Genomic DNA, 22,715 nt, shown 5'->3' on the forward strand with positions numbered 1-22,715 from the left:
AGGCGTCTCTCCAGAGCGTCCCATATGTGATGGGTTTAGAACGGGCAGGCCAATCCATACGAACAATGTCCTCACTTCCCAAAAGCATATCAACAGCTGCAGTGCGATGGGGTGTGGCGTTATCATCCATAAACGCGAACTCGGGGCCAATGGCATCTCAGAACAGACGCACATGGGGAAGGATTACCTCAGTACAGTAACGTGCACCGGCTACCTTACAGTATCTGGAGTTGTATACGTCCATCCAAGATAACGCCTCCCCAGACGAGAACACCTCGACCGCCATATCGATCCCTTTCAGTGATGTTTGCAGGGTGATACCGTTGCCAACCTCTCACCAGATTAGCTGACGTCCAGAATCGCTGCTGAGATTGAATCTATTCTCATTAGTAAAGAGTACCTTAAGTAAAGATTTTTGTGGTTGCAACCTTTAGAAATAGTGTTGGTCCTTAAGTTTTGCACATCAGTGTATATTTAGATAACGACTAGTTACCACTGATGAAGACAATGTCTGCTGAGAATTCTGATAATGGTTCGCATTATCAGAAGAAGTAAATATTTACTTCTCTATTTACTTCTCTTACAAATAACTGACAATTTTCTTAAGAGCAGTATTCTTTACTTGAAGTGCAATATCGAAGCAAACAGTATAAGACTGATGCACTTAGTTTTCTCTTAGCCGAGCACACAACCGAAGCTTTTTCCAACTCATGTAGTGTTTTATAGCTGTTGTATATTTGAAGCTTTTGCTTTAAATTAAAAAAACAGAAAAAAAATGCATTTCTCTTTATAGCCATAGGGACTACAAAAACAGTTACAGTATTTTGTAGTATTACAGGAATTCTAAAGCAAGGTGTGAATGACTATTTCCACTTGACTAATTGGCTAGTAATATCCCTTAACTTAAGAGGTCTCCACAGCCGAGTGGTCAGGGCAAGAGTACAGTAACACACGCTCTTTGAGTAGACCGGCGTTCAAGCCCCTGACTACTAAATACGATCAATCTGCACTGAACCAGCGTGGCAGATTATGGTCAATTTCTCTCAACTTGAATCGTTGAGGAGGCTTCCTTCTTGTAATGGATTGATAATGGCTGCAGTTTATCTTTTTTTTTTCCCCTCCTTTTTATTTATCTGTTGACTTTGCCGGGTGTGCGCCGTCAAGTGCCATGGTAACTGAGGCCACGAAGCGTCCGTATACCGTGTGTTTTATTTATGTGTATTTTTCGGTTGCTTTGCTTGTATATGAAAACCACTGTTTCTCGGAAATAAACTCACGCAACAAACGCCCAAGACCAGCTAAATCGGTTGGCTGTGAAACAAGCCAATTAAAGCTCGTCATCAAGACGGGTGTAGAAATACCACAGCCTTTTCCAGACGGTGTGGAAAGTGAAAGATCCTAACCACTGTGCTAGACGGGACAGACAATATGTTGCCGATTAGTGTGATTTGTAATAAGGTAACTTAGATGAAGGTGTAGCCCCCAATATGTCGCGGAGTACAGACTCTAAACGGCTACATACAGAACCTCTGGGCGCGCCTCCGTAGCCAGGTGGGAAGCAGCAGCAGTGCGTAGCACACGCTTCTTGATTAGACCGGGGTTCGAGCCCGTCACCACCAAATACGGAGGATGCAGAAAGGTCAGGGAATGACCACCGCATATTCCCGGAGCAATATGGCCTTAGTTGCTAATGCTCCTAAAAACCAAATAACAAACAATAACAACAGAACCTCTGCTCGATACGTTCGACAAGGTCAAGGCCAGACCACCCCGACATCATGATATTAGGATTGAGCATGGAATGGAATGTTGCAAACAGCGACTCGTTTTATTGCTTTGAAGTTACTCATGAGCTTTCCCTTTATAGTCTCTTAGTAAGTACAAGTCAGTTTCCGTTGATGCTTTTGGAAAAATTTCGCTTTATTTCGTGAAATGGGCAGTTCAAGACAATGATTTATCATATTAGACAGTCATACAGGACAACAGGTTTTATTGTGGGTGTACTGCTCTGCTTAAGACGATGCATTTGTAAATTCAAACCATCCATTCAATTAACCTCACACGTTCAACTCTGCAGCAGAAAGCTTCTTCACTCATATATTCAAAAATTATTTTTGAGGATTAAGTGTCCATGTGTCCTTGGTGTTAAGCGTCCTCGGTGAATTTGATCTTCAGGGAAGACAGTCAATATCGTTTATCGTTTTACTTAATATTTAGGATAATCCCATAGGCTCCAACTCTCAGCAGGTTTTGCTGAGATGGTTTTACGACTATATTCATAAATAATAAAAATAGAATAATTAAAATAATTCCACTATTCTGTTACAGACGAATTCGAAATGGGACAAAAAAGTATCAGTGGCAGTTTCCATTAAATGACTGAGGTATTCGTAGCCAGTAACGTGAAGAATTACCGGCTACCGCAATGAAGCAAGTCGGGTGAAAAATCCAAATCGGGCAAAAAAAAAAAAAAAAGTGGTGCAACCGTTTATAACAGATACCAAATATGAAACTAGTTCGTATGATATAGCGCATTTTGTCTTATTTTCTATCATATGTAGTTCAGCCCATCTTCTCTCTCAGTGCGCGAGTCTGCGTGTAAATCACGTAATTCTACTCGACCACTGCCATATGACCTTAAGGGCAGCCATTGTAAACTGGTGATATTCTGGTCTACTTGTAGCACGCCGAACTATAAATGTCCACAGACTATGTTATCCGAAAACAGAGAAACTCTTTTTATTGCTAAAAGTAGCCAACGTGCTTTCTAAAAGAGTATTCTTCGCTGCTATTACAACACTCGGCACGTGCCTAGTAATCTAAAAATAAAGCTTTATCCAGGAAAGGACATTAGATGGATTACCACAAAGCCCACTTGCTTAACTTTAGCAATCTGATCACCAAAGATTTGTATGAGCCGCAAAGAGATTATCTTTGACCTCATTTCTTTGGTATCATTCTTTGTGAAAATAAAATACCATTTATTCTTTATTAGCAAGCTGTATCCACTATATGCTGTTTATACAATAGCTATTCAATTGTACATTCTCAAACTGTAATTGAGAATTATAATACTAACCTGACAGTTACTCTTATATATTTTTCAACTTGAAAACATATAGAATCTAAAAGACTTATATTCCAGTTTATTTTAAAAATAATAACAGAGGAAATGGAAGAAACATTAATGCAATTCAAAATATTTTATATCACTGCGTAATATACCAACTGACCAATTTATTAGGACCTTGTTATTTTAGACTACGCGCAACCCCCTCCCCCGTTCTCATCCATCATGCAGTATGATTGATGTCTTATGAGGTTATGATGGGCATCATGGGGAGATCCAACCTTCCTTACATTTCGAGAGTACAGCTCAAAAAAGTGTCGGCCGCTAGACGGTTCATCGGACTATTGGCAACTCTCTAAAAGCTTCCGGAGCACCTAGTGTATAATCTGGTTGCCTCTACTCTGCCAGATAGTGATTGGAGGGTATCCGAATAGCGTATACGAGGAGGAATTGTCGCGGCCACGCTATGCCAAGGAGCTAGCATATTGGTAAAGTGTACGCTATATCGAAAATTTTCATTACTTCATACAGCATGTCTTCGCCACCTTTTCTTATTGCTGAATACATCATGAATTGTCAAACTAATAGAACAAACTTAACAGCGAAAAGATCTAAACCTCTCAAACACTTCCTTATTCATTTCACAAATATACGTGGTCTCAGTTCTAATCTCAATGATGTCCATTTCCACTTACAGTCTGCCAGACCCTTTGTACATTTTCTGATAAAATCTCTGTTATCGTTTGATATCGCTATCAAACATTGCTTGCCTCACTTTTCCGAATTATTCGCTGTATGATTCCCTTCGCTTCAAAGGTGCATATGTCCGTTCTGATATTCCCTGTCAGAGAGAGTATGTTCTCTGGCTTAAAATCTCTATCAAATTCTTTAAAATTCATCTGTTGCCTCCTATAGTTCTTCCAATTCCACTAATCACTTGGAACTCTATTTCTTCCTCTCATTGAAACTTGACTGTCTCCAGTCCAACTTTCCAAACAGTGAGGTAATTTTCCTTGGTGATTTTTCAAGTCACACGGACCCAGCTGGTTGAGATGCTGAGGCTTTTGCAGTTACTAATGACCTCACACAGATTGTTCATTTACCTACCATAATACCAGACAATCCTAACCACACAGCCAACACGCTCTATCTTTTATCACAAACAACCCTTCTAAATATACGGTTGAGGTGAGTGGTCCTCTAGACGTCAGATCACAACTTGTTGATGGTCTCTTCTCAAATGGAGCCTTTCTCTCGTGGCCATTCTCCACCTCGTGTTGTTGGGCATTACCAGAATGTAAAATGTGATGATCTGCAAGATTTCTTTTCTTCTTTTTACTTGGTTGATTACTGATTCAAATCTTCTTCTGATGTCAATGTTTGCTCAGATCGTGTCGCTGAAATTATTCTTGTAGGGATAAAATCCTTTATTCCACACTCCACCTTAAAATCTCCTTCTGTATATCTAAACCTTGGTTTTCCAATAAATGTACTAAGGCTGTTCAAGAGAAGAACGTTGCATATCGTAATTGGCTTGTTTCTAATTCTTCAGTTTCATTTTCTGCCTACACCAAAGCTGGAAAAAATTGTAAAGTAGTTATTAATCAGTCCAAACTAGATTTCAAGCAGGATAAGAGTAGAAAACTTGCTTTTTTGTCCAACTAGTAGTCGAGAATTCTGGTCTCTTTCCAAAGCTTTGGTCGCAACTTTTGCCCATCTATATTCCATCTCCGTCAAAACCAGATGGCTCTATTGCCACTTCAGCCAAAGATAAAGCTGACCTGCTATAGTTCTGCTTTTCTTCCAACCCGTGTATTGATGATCGTGGTAAACCACCTCCCACTGTTTCCAGTACACTCTATTCAATACCTCCTGTGGTCTTCCGTCAAAAGGATGTCAGAAGGTTTTGAACAATCTTGATGCTAAGAAAGCTCCAGTCTTGATGGTATTTCTCCACTTGTTCTCAAAAACTGTGCTCCTGAACCGCCAACCCTTAAATTATCTATAAACCTTCCATCTGATCAAACATCGCCAGTACGGATTCCGTCAGTGTCGATCCACTGGTGATATTCTGGCTTATGTTACCCATCTATGGACAAATTCAATGGAAAAGTTTGGTGATACTCGAATACTTGCACTTGACATTTCAAAGGTTTTTGATTGTGTTTGGTATAAAGGTGTTCTAAATAAGCTTCAATCTTACGGTTTGCCAATGTTTTTTGAAATTGGATATCCAGTTTCTTCTCTGGCTGCTCACTGCGGGTGATGACAGATGGCACTTAATCTCTAACTTCTCCATTAATGCTGATGTTACGGAGGGTTCAGTTATTGTTCCCACTCTTTTTCTCTTGTATATTAGTGACTTTCTTCCATTCAACGTAAATTTTATCCACAGTTTTGCTGATGATAGCACATTGTATTCCACCTTCCAGTTTAAGAAATCTTGCCCTGCCCAAATAGCTTCAACTTCTGGAATATCCACTACCAATTTCTTAAATGGAAGTGGATATTCCCAGGTAATTCTCCAGTGAGGCAAAGATAACTTAGTTGATTTCAATCCTTCTAAAACCCAGTCTTGGTCTTATATCTCGCAAAATGAATTTTTCTGTTCCTATATTCGATGACACTCTGATTTCTAGGCAAGATCATATATCTCTATTTGGGATTACCCTGACTTCTAATCTCTCTTGGCATAAGAACATTACAAATATTGCTTATTCTGCATCTAAAAAACTGGATTTTTTCTTTTGCTCTCGGCTTTATTTTATTTTAATTTTTCCAATGAGCTGTCAATATTCCATGGGTGGGCAGATTTGCGATTTGAACTCTGTACAAATCGCAAATCCGCCCTACCATGGAATATTGTTCCCACATCTGGGGCGGTGCCCCCAAAACCTCTCTCAGGCTTCTAGATTCCTCTGAAGAGGGCAGTTAGGTTAATTAATGACTCATCTCTAACAGAGTCTGTCCACTCTGTCTCACAGACGTTCTGGTTCTGCTGCATGCCTTTTCTATCGATACTCGCATGGGCACTGTTCTTCTGAACTAGCTTCTATAATTCCGCTCCCTCTTCCAAACTCAGTCCGAACACGTGTCGCAATCAGTCAACATACTTTTACTGTCCAACTTCAAACTCACAGAACCAACTTTTCTTCTTCCTCATTTATTCATTCAACTTCCGTTTTCTGGAACAACCTTCGTTCATACGTATTTACTTAAAATTACAATCTACAGAAATTCCAGTCTAATGTTAACAAGTATCTTCTTTTATCTTCTCAACCTTCAGCCCATGCACGGTAATAAGTACTATGGATTCTATCTTGTGTTTGTGATTTTCATATACACCTACTACAAAATATACTACAAAAGCTAGACATCGGATAAATCAAATGAGTTACTAATTTGCATTGCTAAAATCTTCAATTCAGACTCTGTCCCAATGGTTTTTCCAAATATCCTCCTTATTTCCCCCAACATTTGACACAGGAAGAGGCGTTGCTGTACACGTCAATACTATGATCTCTTTCATTCACTAGATTCCTAGCAGTTCTAGGCTCTTTAATGCCGTTCTCTTTCTGAAATATAACGAAAACTTGCTTGCTTGTTAGACTGGACTTGCTATTTTCTATATATTGAGGTCAGTGGCACATACTATATATTAAAAAAATGCCATCTGGCGCCAGTATAGAAAAAATCGATGAAGCTTCGAACTGGCTTATATGGCTTAAAAACCACTTACATATCGTCCTCCTTCATACGTGTGGAATGTGCCTCCATTGCTTTCGCACCCTATGAAAGAAATTGCTGCCTTTTTTAAAATCACCAAAATGACATTAGTCAATCAACAATCTACGAGAGAGCGAACTCTGTTGGGCTTAGTCTTCTCCTCTGGTTCTTGTGAGATTAAAGAAGATACAAAGACACAAAAAGATTTTTTACAGACTTGTCTTCGTACACCTTGTGCTTTCAACGCCACATTTTAATGTTACGGGCCCGAAAGTGATGAAGATCACAGCACCTAAATTCCTTAATCCCGCATGTTCTATCGAAGTTGATTCGTATATTCAGTGAAAGTTCTTGAAATGTGTGATTTGGATCTAGAAATTAAACTTCTCACAAGGCAGGTCAGAGTTACTGCAGATGCTGCTGCTGCTGCTCCCAACAGTGTCTTCCTCCTCCCATCTATATGGAGGGCATGATGGGCATCGGAGCTAAACCTTTCCACATTCTATAATCCCTGCATAAACAGTAAAAATGTACACGGGCGGTAGAATTCTCCTACATGAGAGATTAAATTTAAGAGCAAAAAGGCTGTAAGTGTCAACCAACATCTGGAAGGAACACTTAAAATAAGGTGAAGTCCCGCGGTGCCACAACAATGCAGATTGCCATTGAGGAATTTGTCACCTGGGCAGGGAACAATTGGTTGGAAGTGAACTACGCTAAATGTAGCTTGGTCACGTCCAGTCTACTAAGGAAGCACTGCATAAGCCATAATTATAAAATCAGAAAATATCTCATTAAAAAGTCTCCCAAACTAAGGAACTCGGAATTACCTTCAAAGCAATTGCAGCTTCAAAAAACATGTCTCGAATATTATCGGCCTGGCCTCTAAACTGATAGGATTCAACAAATGAAACATCCATTTCACGAACCAAGTTTCGCTGTTCTCTACAAAGCTTTAATCCTTCCCATACCGGAGTTTTCCTCGCAGATATGGAATTAGTACACAGATATCAGCTGGAAATAGAAAAAAGGAGGTTCATCTGGTACCTCACCTCTAGGAGGTCGATGTTTTATCACAGGAAGTTCTACAACCGCATTTGTCACTATTTCAAAATGAAACCTCTGGTAGCAAGGAGAATTATTTATCTCAAGCTTCTGCAAAAGATTGCTACTGACAGTATACAAATCTCTCTTGATTGTGTCGATCTTAAAATTTTCATATACAATTAGATTATCTTCGAACAATTAAACGCGGAACACCAAAATCAGTTCTTGTTTTCATGAACTATATCTGACTCATGGAATCCTTTAAATCAGACCAAATTTTCATGAAAACATGAACTGGTTTTTATTGCACGAATACACAACTTCGTATTCCGTATTAATTATTTGCAAATTTCCTTCATAAAAAGGGCATTGAGATCAGGCTCCCATTTATGAATTTTGGCCTGCTGGTTCCTTTCTCTTTCCGATGTTAAAAATGAAGATGGAAGGGAAACAATTTTATAACATACAAAACAAGAAAAAAAAGAATGTAACTCACCATTTCAAAGGGATAACTTTGGAGAAATTTCAAGCATGTTTTATGCGATTAAAAGAAAGATGCAACGAGTGTTTAGTCATGTGTGAAATATTTTGAATAATTTTTAACGATAACTTCTTTTTTTGATAAATTTTTTTATCTTATAATTTACATATAATAGGAAGGAGGGATGCGATCCACACCCCCCCCCCCCCCGGGTATCGCATTTTATAAACAAGACCCATGCAGATTCTAAGAAGCAAACTGAAACGCAGAATTTTTCTCGAATTTTACTATGCATAACAAACCAAAAAGATTCCTGCCTTAAGTCCGCTTTCTTATGAATTTGCGGAGCGGAATGAAGGGGGAAATTATAATTAATAACTGTTTTTAACTTCAACATGCAAATCATAATGACTGCAGAAGTTTATTTTTTTTTCTTTCAAGAAACAATATGCTTAAAATTAAGAGCAAAAAGGAAAAAATGTCAACCAACAACTGGAAGGACACTTAAAATAAGGCCAAGTCCCGCAGCAACACCACAACAATGCAGGATGCCATTGAGGAATTTGTCACCTGGGCAATATATGCGTATTAAGTGCATTTCCTTTTAAAATATACCGTTCGTTATTATTAATTATTTCATAACTGAAGATAAGCTCTAAATAAATGTTACACCTGTGAGATTTTTAAGGATTAGTTTATAAAAAAGAATAACAGAAACAAACAGAAATTTATACCTACTTCAGTCTATAAATTTAAAACTTACTGGACAAGTAGCAGTTAGTTTTAAACAGGAAGGGAAGGGAATTCACGCAAACTACCTAATCTAATAGTAATTTAACATTGCTGGTTGAGTGCTACAAATGTGTTTTTACAGAGAGAGAGAATGCCTTGGAATGTTGGAGCTACCACCAACTGTGGTAAATCTTAATAAATCATTATTAATATACGTTATTATGTAGATTTTGCAACATGATGATGATCCGCTTTCTTATAGAAACCTAAATTCTCACTAAATGGACAATGTTTTGTTTAACGATCCGTACTGTCTGGTGATCAACACGAATATTTCCATGTGAAATACTTACATTTCTATATTTAATCTGATAGGCAGATTTTGTGAACCGATTGGCAACGCAGACAGAGCGGACTTAATTCTTGCTTGTGTTAAAGAGAAAGTTAAATATCACATTAATGGAAAAATTTACACGGAACAGATAGGAAACTAGATGCTTGTTGATTTAAAGCGATCATTACTCCATTTCAAGCACGAAATATATTTCGTGTTGCTTCACATTTACCTAAAATGAAGCCTTACAAGGACTTGGTATAAATGCATCAGATCACAGCCAGAGATTTCAGATAATATTCAACTTCCAGGAATGGATTATATTTTTAAAAAAACGTTTCTTCGTGACTGAAGACGGTAATGAAAAAATAAGTTTGGAACAAATTATGTACGATTAAGGTCATTCCGGCTGGGTAGTTTTATATTTTTTAGAAACGTTCATCCAAATATTATGTTTGTGCGTGCTGTACAAAATTGCCGGGGTTACTTGAGAAAACCAAATATTTAAGATTTACTTTGTAGTCTTAACAATTGTAGCAAAACATGCTTAGCCAAAAAAAAAAAAAAGAAATAGAATCCTTTGAAGAATAAAAAAATCACGAATTCTCAACTTCTTTTATAGACAACTATAAGATTTTTTTTATTGCATTCCGGCATAATAGGGCGACTCGGAAAGACTCAAATTATTTAATATAATACGATCATTGACCGGAAAAAGGTAGTGTAAATTGGCAAATTCTGATATTTTTGTGTCTGTGAAAGAAGGATGACAGCTATTTACACGGTAAATTTCAGAACTAAGGATAATTTAGTATGCCTATCCTTTTATGCATCCACATGAAGCTAACTTTTGTTGGGACAGAAACTTTCCCATTAGCTTCAAAATAATGTGAGTAACGTGCTGAATGTAACAGGAACCCTTGTGTTCTTCAACAGACTGAATTTGACCTTAAGCAGCATTTTTATTGGCATATCCTGTAAGAATGTTATCACTTTTGTTCAGATTTGGTGATCGTGATTATGAAAAAGGGGCTGCAGAATGTCCATTGTATCCTACGGTTGATTTATATGCTTGAGAGAGAGAGAGAGAGAGATGGAAAAACCCTAGTTTCTGAAAGGAAAAAAACTTTACCCACCCACCACAAAGGCTGACTAACCTGCTTACCAAATGAAAAGCTCACTAGATATTATTAACTTCTCCAGCCACGAATACAATCTATAGGTCTGCCAATAAGAAACAATTGATATCTTTGTACAGATAACAACTGGCATATTTGTAAACAGAAGGAAAGTGGCTTATTGAGTTAGGACAACTATAGTCTCGTCTTCTATAAAAGGTCATGGAGGCAGATAAGATCAGCTCTTCTTTCTTGTCAAAGAAACGCGAACAAGACTTTCTGATGCAGTGATCATGAACTATCTGATCAGGTAATTACAAACTATAGCTGCTTTGGTGAGCAGAGAAATTAACTTCCCCCCATAAAAAATTTGTCAAGCATAGTGCCACAGATCTAACCGAAGCTAATCTCTTCAGTTGAAGGTAATCTTTCACAGACAACGTACAGTTATATTTCATCTCTATTTCATCGATTGCATGATATATGTTTCTATAAATCTTAGCTGCAACACAAAGCTCAAAATTGTTGCTCAAAATTCGACTTTGTCTAGGCGATAATAAACATAACTGAATCCAGCTTCACTGGATTCAGTTATGTTTATTCTCGCCATATGCTACTGTAGGCAGCAGAAGAGAGCAGAAAAAAAAAAAATGTTTAAAATTTATTCAAATTTAATTTCTCCAATTTTTAAATCTTAATTCAGTAATTTTGTGACATTAATTTATACAATATTTTGCAAGTTAAATTCTTAAGTTTTCTAAAGTATTTCTGTTAAGTTAAATTCTTTCCAGTATTTCTGTTAAGTTAAATTAAAGTTTTGGTAGAAGTTTAACTTCTGCAATACTTTGTTAATTCAAATTCTGTAATAACTGGTAAATTTAAAATTTGAATCTTTCTTAAGTCGAAATTTTACATAAATAATGATTGGTATAAGATCCACTTTCAATATATCGTTCAAAGACATCATGACTCGAGCGGAAATGCTTGCGGACATTTCCAGTCCGAGTCATGAGTTTGTCGCTTGTATAGCCTGTGGCATGTATTCTAAGGTCAATAGAGTAGAGTAGACAAACCAAGCTCAACTGACGATTCTTTTCTTTGCACCCGATGTAAGGAATCTACTGATATCAGATTAAAACGTAGCCGAGTGGTCAGGAGCGCGAGTGCAGTAGCACACGCTCTTTAAGTGGATCAATCCCGTGACTGATAAATACGATTAACGATCGTATTCATCATTTACTCTAAACTCCTCTGACCTGGTGGTCGTGCCAGAGTATAAATTAGTACATTACTAGAAGAATTTGAGCTACTGAAGAAACAGATAATTGTCCTAGAAACAAATGTAAATGGAAACTAGTAAAGAATTAAGTAACTAGTAAAGTTTCCCGTGAACCACAAAGTAAAAATAGCTGTGGGAACCGAATCGGTGATGTATCACCGAGCCGGTTCCCATAACTATTCAGAATAGTCAAGTGGAGAGGTTGTTGTACTGGGGGATTCTATTGTCAGGGAAACGGATAACATTTTTTGTAATAAAGACAGGCGGACCAGAACTAGAGTGCGTTTGCTGACTGCCAGATTTTAAGCGGGGGAGCAAGGAGAGCATTATTCATGTGAGGACTAACAATATTAAACAAATAGACCTGACGATTTATTGGATAAATATAGGACCATGCTGAAAAATCACTGCGAGTTAGGTCAGAATGGGTATGTGTCTGCAATTCTGCCCAAACACGATAGGAAGGGGGATTATATGCTGAAAGCCTTGTGGATTAATTCTAGACTTGAGGGAATGTGCTAAGGCTTTACAGGGAAATTTTTTGTCACCGTGGCCCGTACATGTAGTTAGAAGAAGAGACGATATTCATTTGAATAAAGAGGGTGCAAGGATTTTTGCTAGTATCACTGAGGATACCTTAAGGGTTCAGAGAACTGACAGTTCTCTGAACACTTAAGGGACAGAACGGTAATAGAGACACGCCTTTATCTGAGGGTGACAACGTTCCAAATGAGCGGGAAGATAAAGCTAGAGAAACAAACTTAAATAACTTCAAGGGATATGTGCCAGGGTATAGAAGAATAAAACTATAGAAGAATACTTAGTCTTTTGACACTGTGTCTACAGTAATGTCAGACAAAAATAACATGCGGCACGCAGGCCCCATGTTATTTGCTGTTTTTTTAGCCTGCATAACATTTGAATGGGGCTTAGAGGTGGAACAGGCATTCTGCGTGTTTTTTTGTTTTGTTTTATTTTGGTAGTTGTTGGCGCATCGGCTTCTGTGACCATAATGCACCTCCCAAGGTTTTTGCAGTACTTTGATCCAAATCCGAGGCAGGATTCCAACCCGCGACCTTTGGGTTGCTAGGCAGGCACTTTACCCACCCGGCTAGCCCGATCGGCTCACTGTGTTATCACACACAGTCTAAAACGCTGATGGATCCAATATCTTTCTATTTTAGAAGATTTAAGAGAAGTCCGGTTGGCCTGCCTCCCTAAAATCCACTCAAGAACACCTTCTCGATGCCCCATTGACATCTGGCATTGACAGGGCACTGTCACCCGACACAGAGAACGTACGCGGAGATGGGAGAAATTCCAGGAGCCGTTAGACCCTCAACATACCCAATACCCCCCGCCAGGGAACAGGAGTAAAGGCACCACGAAGGGAGTGCAGAGCAGATCGCTCATGTGGTGTACAGGGGCAAACCGCTTCATGTCATCGTCAGTTGGTTAACATCTGGTAGAGGATAGACGTCAGGTGCCCGGCACTTGGATGAATGTACCCAGGGTATCGCAGCAGAACATTGCCCAAAAGCGGCGCCTCCGTAGCCAGGTGGGCAGGAGCGGCAGTGCGTAGCACACGCTTCTTGATTAGACCGGGGTTCGAGCCCGTGACCGCCAAATACGGAGGATGCGGAAAGGTCAGGGAATGACCACCGCATATCCCCGGAACAATATGGCCTTAGTTGCTAATGCTCCTAAAAACCAAATAACAACAACAATCGCCCAAAGCATGACACCACCGCCGCCACCGGCGTGTTTTCGTCCAACGGTGCATCCAGGCGCCATCATTTCGCCAGGTAAACGAAGTACACGTACCCGGCCGTCCACATGGTGCAACAGGAAACGTGATTCATCGGACCAGACGACCTCGTTCCAATCACTCAAGGTCCAGTTTCGATGCTCGCGTGCCCATTGAAGGCGCTGTCGCCGGTGGAACGTGGTTAGCATGGGCACTCGGAGCGGCCTGCGGCTACGCAGCCCCATTTTCAGCAGGGTTCGATGTACTGTGTGTTGCGACACATTACTACCGTCACCAGGATTTCAATTACCGGCGAGTTGCGCCAAAGTCGCCCTTCTGTTGCCACGTGCCACCTCGAGCATCGATGAGCGGTGGTCGTGCAACACCTCGCCGGCGGTTCGTGGGTTTCCCCTCCTCGGATCACTTTCGGTAGGTACTAATTACGGCTGATCGTGAGCATCCCACCAGCCATGCCGTTTCGGATATGCTCTGACCCTGTCGTCTGGCCATTACAATTTGGCCTTTGTCAAACTCGCTTAAGTCCGCTGCCTTTCCCATCTGAAGAACAAGAGCAACACTGATTAACGGAGCTCAGTATCAGGTGTTTTTTAAAGTGTCCCACCCGCGCACGCGCTGTAGTTCACCTGCAGTTGCTTCTATTTTCAGGTCACGACTCGCTTGTCATAATGTGTAGCCTCATTGGTGTATATTATGAACGATGTTACCATCCCGAACAAGGTAAATGTTGGAATTGATCACAGAATGATAAAATGCACACTTGATATAGATGTAAGAAATGAAAAGAAAAAACTGACTCAAGTAAATAATATGGTCTTTGAGATAACAGAAGAGGACAAAAATCAGAATGTACTGGAACTTAAGAACAAGTTTTGAGCTTCTGCAGACATTGCAGGACCAAGATATCGACGAGGAATACAACAACTTTTTGAAAGTGATAAAGCTCGAGAAACCTATAGGTAAAAAGAAACCCAAAGAAGAAAAAATTGTCAAGAAACACTTGTCGTGATGAACTGAAGACGACATATGAAGACCAAGATAAACACTGACAACGACAAAATTGAGTACACTGAGTTATGCAAAGCCATTAGAAAGAGATTCAGATAGGTCATAAGATTTAACACAAGAAAAGTAGAACAAGCATTAAGGGAAAACAAAGGACTTAAATGAGCAGCCATGAGCAGAAATACAGAAATACAAATGATACTGAATCTCTAGAATAGTGATGGTATACTTATAAATAGCAGAGAAGGCATAATTCAAATAGCAGAATACTACTATAAATAATTATATAAGTAGGAGGGAACGTTTCCAGCAGTAAGGAAGACGGAGCACAAATTAGCAACACATACGATATACCCGATATCCTTCCTGATGAGGTAGAACATGCATTGAAAAAAATCAAGAATCAAAAAGTCCCGGTGACGATGAAGCCATTGTACAGTTGTTAAAATTGGAAGGCCTAAGGAGTGGAATAATGCAATCATAATTTTGCTGCATAAGAAAGGAGATAAATCAGAAATTGGAAATTACAGACAAATTAGCTTGTTGTTCCACATCTACAAGTTGTTGACAAGGGTCATTACTAACAGATTAGAAAAAAGACGATGAAAATCAACCGAAAGAGCAAGCTCGCTTCAGTACAGGATTCTCAACTATGCATCACCTTCACGTAATATCACAGCTAATGGATAAACCAAATGAATAGAAAGCACCATTATCTCTGGCATTTGTGGATTATGAAAAGGCATTTGACTCCATACATCATAAGGCAATGTTCGGGCACTGGAAAGACAAGGCATAGCTACCCCATATATTATGATTTTGAAGAAAATATATGAGAACGCTACCTCCTTTATTAGACTAGACAAAGACAGTAGCAAATTTAAAATTGAGAAAGGAGTTCGACAAGGAGATACAATATCTCCGAAGTAGTTTACGGCTGCCTTTCAGGAAGCTTTCAGAAGAACAGACTGATCGCAGAAAGGAGTCAATGTGAATGGAGAGTATCTAAACCATTTACGATTTGCAGATGGCATTTTGATCATAAGCCATGATCCCAAAGAATTAGAGGAAAATCTTAATTAGTTATGCAGAGTTAGTAAGGATTTCGGACTGAAGATGAATATGGCTAAAACAAAAGTAACGATGAACAAGTATGCCACAGAAAGGGATATAATCATCGAAGGAGCAGTAATTGAAAAGGTGGATTCATTTACTTATTTGGGACAAGTCATTAGCTGGAATAATGATAAATGGCTGGAAGTCAAGAGAAGGATTAATTTCGGATGGATAGCATTCAGGAAATATAGTCACATACTGAGGAGCAATATCCCAATTTGTCCGAAACGTAAAATAATGAACCGATGTATACTCCCCACCATGACTTATGTAAGTGAAACTTGGGCACTCACCAAAAGAATGGAAGAGAAGCTAAAAACTACACAGCGAAAAATGGAACGAATTATATTGGGAATCAGACTGTTAGATAAGAAGAGAAACACATGGATTAGGCAGCAAACTCAAGTAAAGGACATTTTTATCAAATCTAAAGTGGACTTGGGCAGGACACATAGCTCGAAGAAATGATGACAGATGGACTAAGACAATAACAGAATGGTACCCAAGATGAGCTAAAAGAAAACCCAGGAGACGACAACAACGGAGATGGACAGATGAAATTCACGAGTTCGTGGGTAGTAAATTGATGGCCATTGCACAAAACAGAAGGAACTGGAAGGCTGCTGGAGAGGCCTTCATTGTGCAGTGGATTGAAAACGGCTGATGATGATCATGTAAATTGGCCCGCGCGCACACACGCACCCTTTACAGAGGTAATACTTACGGTTATAAGCGGACGCTTGGGGCCGTTATAACCAATACCTAACCTGCTCATTCTGCACGTTAAGAAAGAACAGCGGGTTAGCCACTGTGTAAGCTGTGATGACTGAAAAGTTAGAGTACCATCTGCGATCATTAGCGGTGAAACGGTAGAAAGAAAACAAGCAATCAACTGCAAAAATCAGAATGAGGGGCTTACTTTGAAGGTCTTCATGCCGAGTTGCAAACAAATGCCCTTGTAATCCAAGTGTAAAACCCTTGGATTTCTATGGATTTATTTAAAAAAATAAAAGATGTAAGCTGATACCACCTGTGGATCGACATAGACAAAATCCTTTTTGGCATCGACATCAACAGAATCCTAATCAAACGGAAGGCTTCATGAGAGTAGTTTAGAGCTGGCAGACAATAGATTTCAGCACATGAGGAAGGGCAGAGATAACCGGAAGGCAGACAAGGAAGTTCTGTTAAGCAGTCTTTAAAAGGAAAACGTTAATTCACGGTTGATTATTGCTTTAGTAAATTTTGCATCGTTAAATGGTAGTCTTTCCTACTGATCTACAAAGTTCCCGCTCTACCGTATCCAAATAACTTGACGAAAAGGGTCTGACAGCAATAAGAAGAAAGATCGAATGAAAATGAATTACAGTACATACCAGAGGTCTTAATTTCGCATTTAAATATTCTGTGTCACTGCCACTAAAATAGAACACGAAGAGAATAAATGATCTCTGTTTAAATATTCAAACAAGCTCCCTGCTTACTTAGTGAGAGTAAAGAGTAAATAAGCCAGCAAATTCTTTCGGGTTTTAATTATTCTGTTGGCATAGGGCACCTGCTTTTACTGCAGCCACTAATACTACTTGCCACAAAACCTGAATAATTAAAATCCGAAAGAGCTGCTCGCTTATTTATTCTTTAGTGGCTTCGTGTTGCTGGCTTATTTACTCCTTATCTAGATGTGGTACAACAAGGTACCAGATCTAGATAAGGGATATTCACACGGGTAATCATAAATTTTACATATCCGAAAATCTTATATGTTTTTGCGCCGAAAACTAAAATAAGTCAAATTATTCTCGTTAAATGAAACAGTTATGATTCTATTTTATAACCTAGTGTACAAGCACGTGAGAATAATGGAACATTTTAATTAAATAACCATAAATAAATAAATAATACACAGAGAAGCTATATTCATTACCCAAACACAAAACGATACAGGAGCTTCCTAAAATGATATGCTTCAGATAATACTGAATTCCACACATGGTTTGGTGACTGATTCTGGCCAGTGAACTCATCCTCTTGTGATTCTCATTTGTACGTTATAAATTTACTTATATTTATTTATATATATATATATATATTTTTTTTTATACGTTTTTATTGTTTTTTAAGGTTGCCCTACGTTTTATGTTAATTTTTTTTAAAATTAACATATACCTTATTCTTTACACAGTATATTCTTTTGTGTAATGATGCTGATTTTGTCTGCCATCACGGCAGACACGGGAAACTGCAGTCATTTTCATCCATGCAGGACAGAAGCCTCCTCGGCGATTTATGTTGAGGGAATGAACCATAATCTGCCACGCTGGTCCAGTGCGGGTTGACAGATCGACCGTATGTAGCAGTCAGGGGCTTGAACCCCAGTCTACTCAAAAAGCGTGCTGTCCTGACCACTCGGCTACGGAGGCCCAACAGACACAGTCAGCATCAATAATAATCAATAGATAAATAATAATGATTATTTATCTATTTACCTTGCTCTTTCTAACTATGTCGTATGCGTTGTAATCTGACTTCTCAATGTATGGAAACAAAGACAGTTTTTTTTTTTTTTTTTTTTAACTTTGAATCCTCTGAGTTATCAGTTTTGGCAATCTAATTTCTTAGGAAAATTACATAAGTGGAAAATAACTAATTCTAATAACAGATCAAAAATACTGCACTCTCCGAAAATATTTATAGGAAAAATGATCGAGTTGATCGAAACTAAATGACGAGAAAACTTTACAAAAAACATTCTAATACCCCAACCATTTATAGATCAATGTTGACGACGTTGTGAAATCCTTGAGGATATCGCTGTCAATTCTAAATTACTGATCCGACTGCTGTCACTGTATACGAGGTATCGCGGAATCCATCGCCAGTCTTCCGCGTAGTAAAGTCCCAGAGAAAAGCCAAGGTAATAAAAAGTACAATTCTCTCGCTTTCATAGCTTGGTACCGGAAATTTCCCATTTTTTGTTCTTTAGAGTGCGATTTATCCACGGTCACAATTCGATTTGTCCAGTTTTCATCCCGGAAAATCTGATCACTTTAAATCAGTGCTAACGACGACGAGTGTAAGAACTTAATCAGCTGCTACCATGGGGCTTACAGTGCAATCAGATAGAAACTGGTTACTCATAAGACAAGTAGAAAGAAATGGTTGGTACTTACATGAGCAATCTGAGACTGTTTTGTGCTATCGGACTTCACAGTCGTGAGATGTGAGGAGAACTGCTGTACCAAAACCGACCGGCTCCTTGTCACGGAGCGGGCCAACCTGGCAAACTTGCTCAAACCTGAAATATACGTAAAATTTCTGTTAAGTAAAATATTAACTAAATACCATTTTGTTCCTCTCATATATATATAAAATTCAATACAGTATATTCAATTTGTCCTTGTGGTTTTATATTAAGCAAATTAATAATAAGGGTGCGCGCATAACTTAAGTTTAAACGGTACTTAGATCGATTAATTAGAAAAGCATTACATTCGATTTATAATAACTGGCATGAAAAATGATACTGGGAAATGAGAATATGTAACATGCTGATCAGGCCATTATAACTGCGTTACAAACACTGTCATTTATATTGAGAGGTTTCCGTGGAAGAGTAATCCTTATGCAAAGCACTCGATAAACATGGGTACTAACAGAACCTGGTGCTCATTTGCGACTACTATCTTACGGGTCATGCAAGGATTGGCGCAAATTTCCACAAAGGTACAGTACGATGGACTCTTGCTGAAGCCGCTAAACTAGTGTCACTAAATTATTTTAATGACAGCATTATTCTACAGGAACGAATCTTCTTAGTTGAAAGAACGAGACGAAGAATAATAGTTCCATCAATCATATCCGGCTTTTTAGGATAGAACGAAAATTAATTACCTGGTGAGCACTTCGCAATTAGTTTCTTATTCGACATCGATACAGCAAACTTTAATTTTTAATCGAGCAGAGAAAAATAAATACAGTAATTAATAAATACATAATTATCTTAAGGACTAACTTGGGGACTAAATACGATTAACTTGGGGACTGACTCGGCAACTTAACAACTCTTGTCCTTTTTCGACTTTCGTTGTTTCACTAATAGTTAGCATATCATTTATAATTAATTTAACATACAGATAAAATCACGTAAAAAATTAAAAGCGTTTAATTTTCAACAGATGGATCAACATCGTACCGTGAATTTGATTGATATCAGCTACTTTGGGAAGGTGGCATTTTGAAAATACCCATGTTTATCAGTTGTTGACTAGCTTTGAGTAGTGGCAACTAAATCATGCACAAATTTGTCGAGGTCTGCTTATGTGAATACATTTCGTTGATTTATAAAATAAATCGGAGCCGCTATGAAACTGAATGCAACGGTATCGTAAAAAAATAAATAAATAAAAATCTATATATATATATTTATTTTTATTTTATTTTTTTAAACACAAATATTTCACGATATCGTTGCAACAGTTGGTCAACAAAAATACCCAACGCAACTTAAGAACAGCTTGATTACTACAGTTAAATTAAAGACTTGCATATTAAAAGGTGTGATTTTTTTTCCAGTGATCTATTTAAAGAAAGAGGGGCCACTACAAAAAAACAAACAAACATTTTTTTTTTGCACAATGGTGAAAAAGAAACAAAATTTAATAAAAGAAATAATAACAAAATTATATTGTTATTTACTTTATTTATTTAATAATAGATTTATTATTTAATATTTAATAAAATTTACTTAAACTTTGCAATTACAACAACAGGTTCTGAAACTTCGAAAAAATTAAAATAAGCTACAATCTTATCAGTGATGTACTGCGTGTGTGTTAATCTCTAAAGAAATTAAGGCTATGCGCTGCCACTATCGTGTCTGTAAATTGTCTGTATTTAAGGTCGGTTTTTCTGTTTTTATTAATTTTCGAGTTTCTGAAAGTTTTGTTTTGAAGCAGGTCAAGCCATTCAACACCTAACTAGATCGACTAAAATGACCATAGTGTGAAAAAAGCCGATAACCGTTCTTCGTGTCGTTGACAGGATTCCAATTCGGGATTTTTTCACACGGTGTGGGAGAACATTGATTATAAACACTATGATAATAGCCAATGATTATCGTTCCTACATCTGGGGTGGTGGCACCCAAACCTTTCTCTCAGGTTTCTAGATTTCATTCAAAAGAGAGCCGTCAAGTTAATGACCTGACCTGTCTCTTACAAAGTCTCGCCACGCCCTCTCTCACAGACGTTCTGTTTCTTCTGCATGCCTTTTCTATAGATATTTCCACGGGCATTGTTCTGAATTCCTCCCTCTCCTCTTTTCCAAGCCAGTTCGAACAGGTGCCACAACCAGTTAATATTCATCTACTGTCCAACTTCAAACTCACAGAACCAACTTTTATTTTTTCCCTCATTTATCCCTTAAAATCAGCTTTCTGGAACAACACTCCTTCATATGTATTTCCAGAAAATTACAATCTGTAGAAATTGAAGTCAGATGTCAACAAATATCTTCTTCCGTCTTCCCAACCTTCAATCTATGCTTGGTACTAAGTACTGCAGGTTCTAATACCTTTCATATTTGGGTTTTATAACAAAAGAGGAAGTAAAGTATTGCAAAAAAATAATAATTAATAATTAGTAAATAAACAGCTTTAAACCTGAGTCTGCGAAAATATAGAAACGTTGGTATCTTTGGTACCCCTATAGACGGTAATACCCTGTAAACGTGACTTTTCGGAAGTTAATGCTTTTCCCATATGAACAGTATTATGTACGGCATTCTTTCTTTTCTTTTCTCCCCCCCCCCCCATTTCTGAAGAGAACACTAGCATGCATTCAAATGTTACGTACGACATTCTTAAATGATTTTTTGCCACCATTATTCAAGAAATATTCTGATATACATATTGACCTTTTCTAAATATTCTTATTATATAAATTATTGAACCGATAATTATTTCAAAATTTCTCATACTTTTTTTTTTTTTAGGTGAATAGTTTATTCCACAGAAATGTGTATACATGTGTATGCACATTTCTGTGTTCAGAATTTTTCTTGTAATTTGTTTAAACATTTGAATAATATGCCTTATAATGCCAAATATCTTCAGTAGGTATTTAAATCTTACCGCATTTTGATAATTAAAATATTCCATCTAATTTAGTTCATAAATAAAATACATTGTGAAGAACATTTTAATTATCAAACACAAATGTGTGTTACAGACATATGCTAAAACCGAATATCGCCGCTCTCCTCCACATAAGTTTTTGAAATCATCTCTAGACAAAGGAGCAGAGACTTATGAATGGATAAGGTTTTATTTTAATAATGAAGTAATGCGTGTTTTCTCTTAATTACCAATTTGCTTAGGTGGAATTACGAAGCAGCATTTCGCCTTAAAAGATTAAAAGAAAATAATTAGCGACCAATTACACTATGAATTAAATTTTCTCAGTGCTGCGACAAGAAACGGAGACATTTGTTTGATGAGTATTCTTACAAACAGCGCCAACCAACCAAACGTTTTTTATTTATTTTTATTTTATAGGAATTCTTTGGAGGACCGAGACAAACATCCTTGATAATTAGAAACAGGCATTAAGAAGACTGCATTTGTAAAACCGCGGAATGAAATGAATTCCAAAGAAAACGTGTTTGTTATTTGAGACATTCGCACACAAACCATAACAAAACAGCGCAAAACTGCTATTTGGACGAAAGCAAAAACTAATGATTAGAAGTCAACTAAATTTGCTAGATTAAAATTAAGTACTCTAAACAGGAACACTGAAACGACGAACATTAAAGAGATGAAGTCTCCTAGAGAGATTAAATCTGCTAAGCAAACGCTAATAATATTTACAGCAAAGTAAAATATATATATATTTTTTTTTTTGGAGATTGCTGGTGTTGCGTACCATTATGTCGATGATAGCTAACGTTTTCCTGCTTCTCGATGAGGGTCATGTCTGGTCTGTTGTGCGGGATTGCCCTGTCAGTTATTATGGCGCGGTCCCAGTATAGTGGTCCTGATACG

The 22,715-nt window shown here is 37.9% G+C and overlaps 1 protein-coding gene across 1 annotated transcript in view; it reads right to left on the reverse strand.

The window, feature by feature from the left end:
* The window catches only part of LOC150084558 (potassium voltage-gated channel protein eag-like), a 470,795-nt gene that overhangs the window by 136,975 nt on the left and 311,105 nt on the right, over positions 1–22,715 (reverse strand). Inside the window, exon 4 of the mRNA XM_090376286.1 lies at positions 18,844–18,968. Coding sequence (XP_090232412.1) covers positions 18,844–18,968 — 125 coding nt within the window. The remainder of the gene's footprint in view (positions 1–18,843; positions 18,969–22,715) is intronic.

This window comes from Mastigoproctus giganteus, chromosome 6 (genome assembly GCF_048544385.1).
Source record: "Mastigoproctus giganteus isolate SK-2022 chromosome 6, ASM4854438v1, whole genome shotgun sequence".
In the NCBI taxonomy this organism is placed as follows: Eukaryota; Metazoa; Arthropoda; class Arachnida; order Uropygi; family Thelyphonidae; genus Mastigoproctus; species Mastigoproctus giganteus.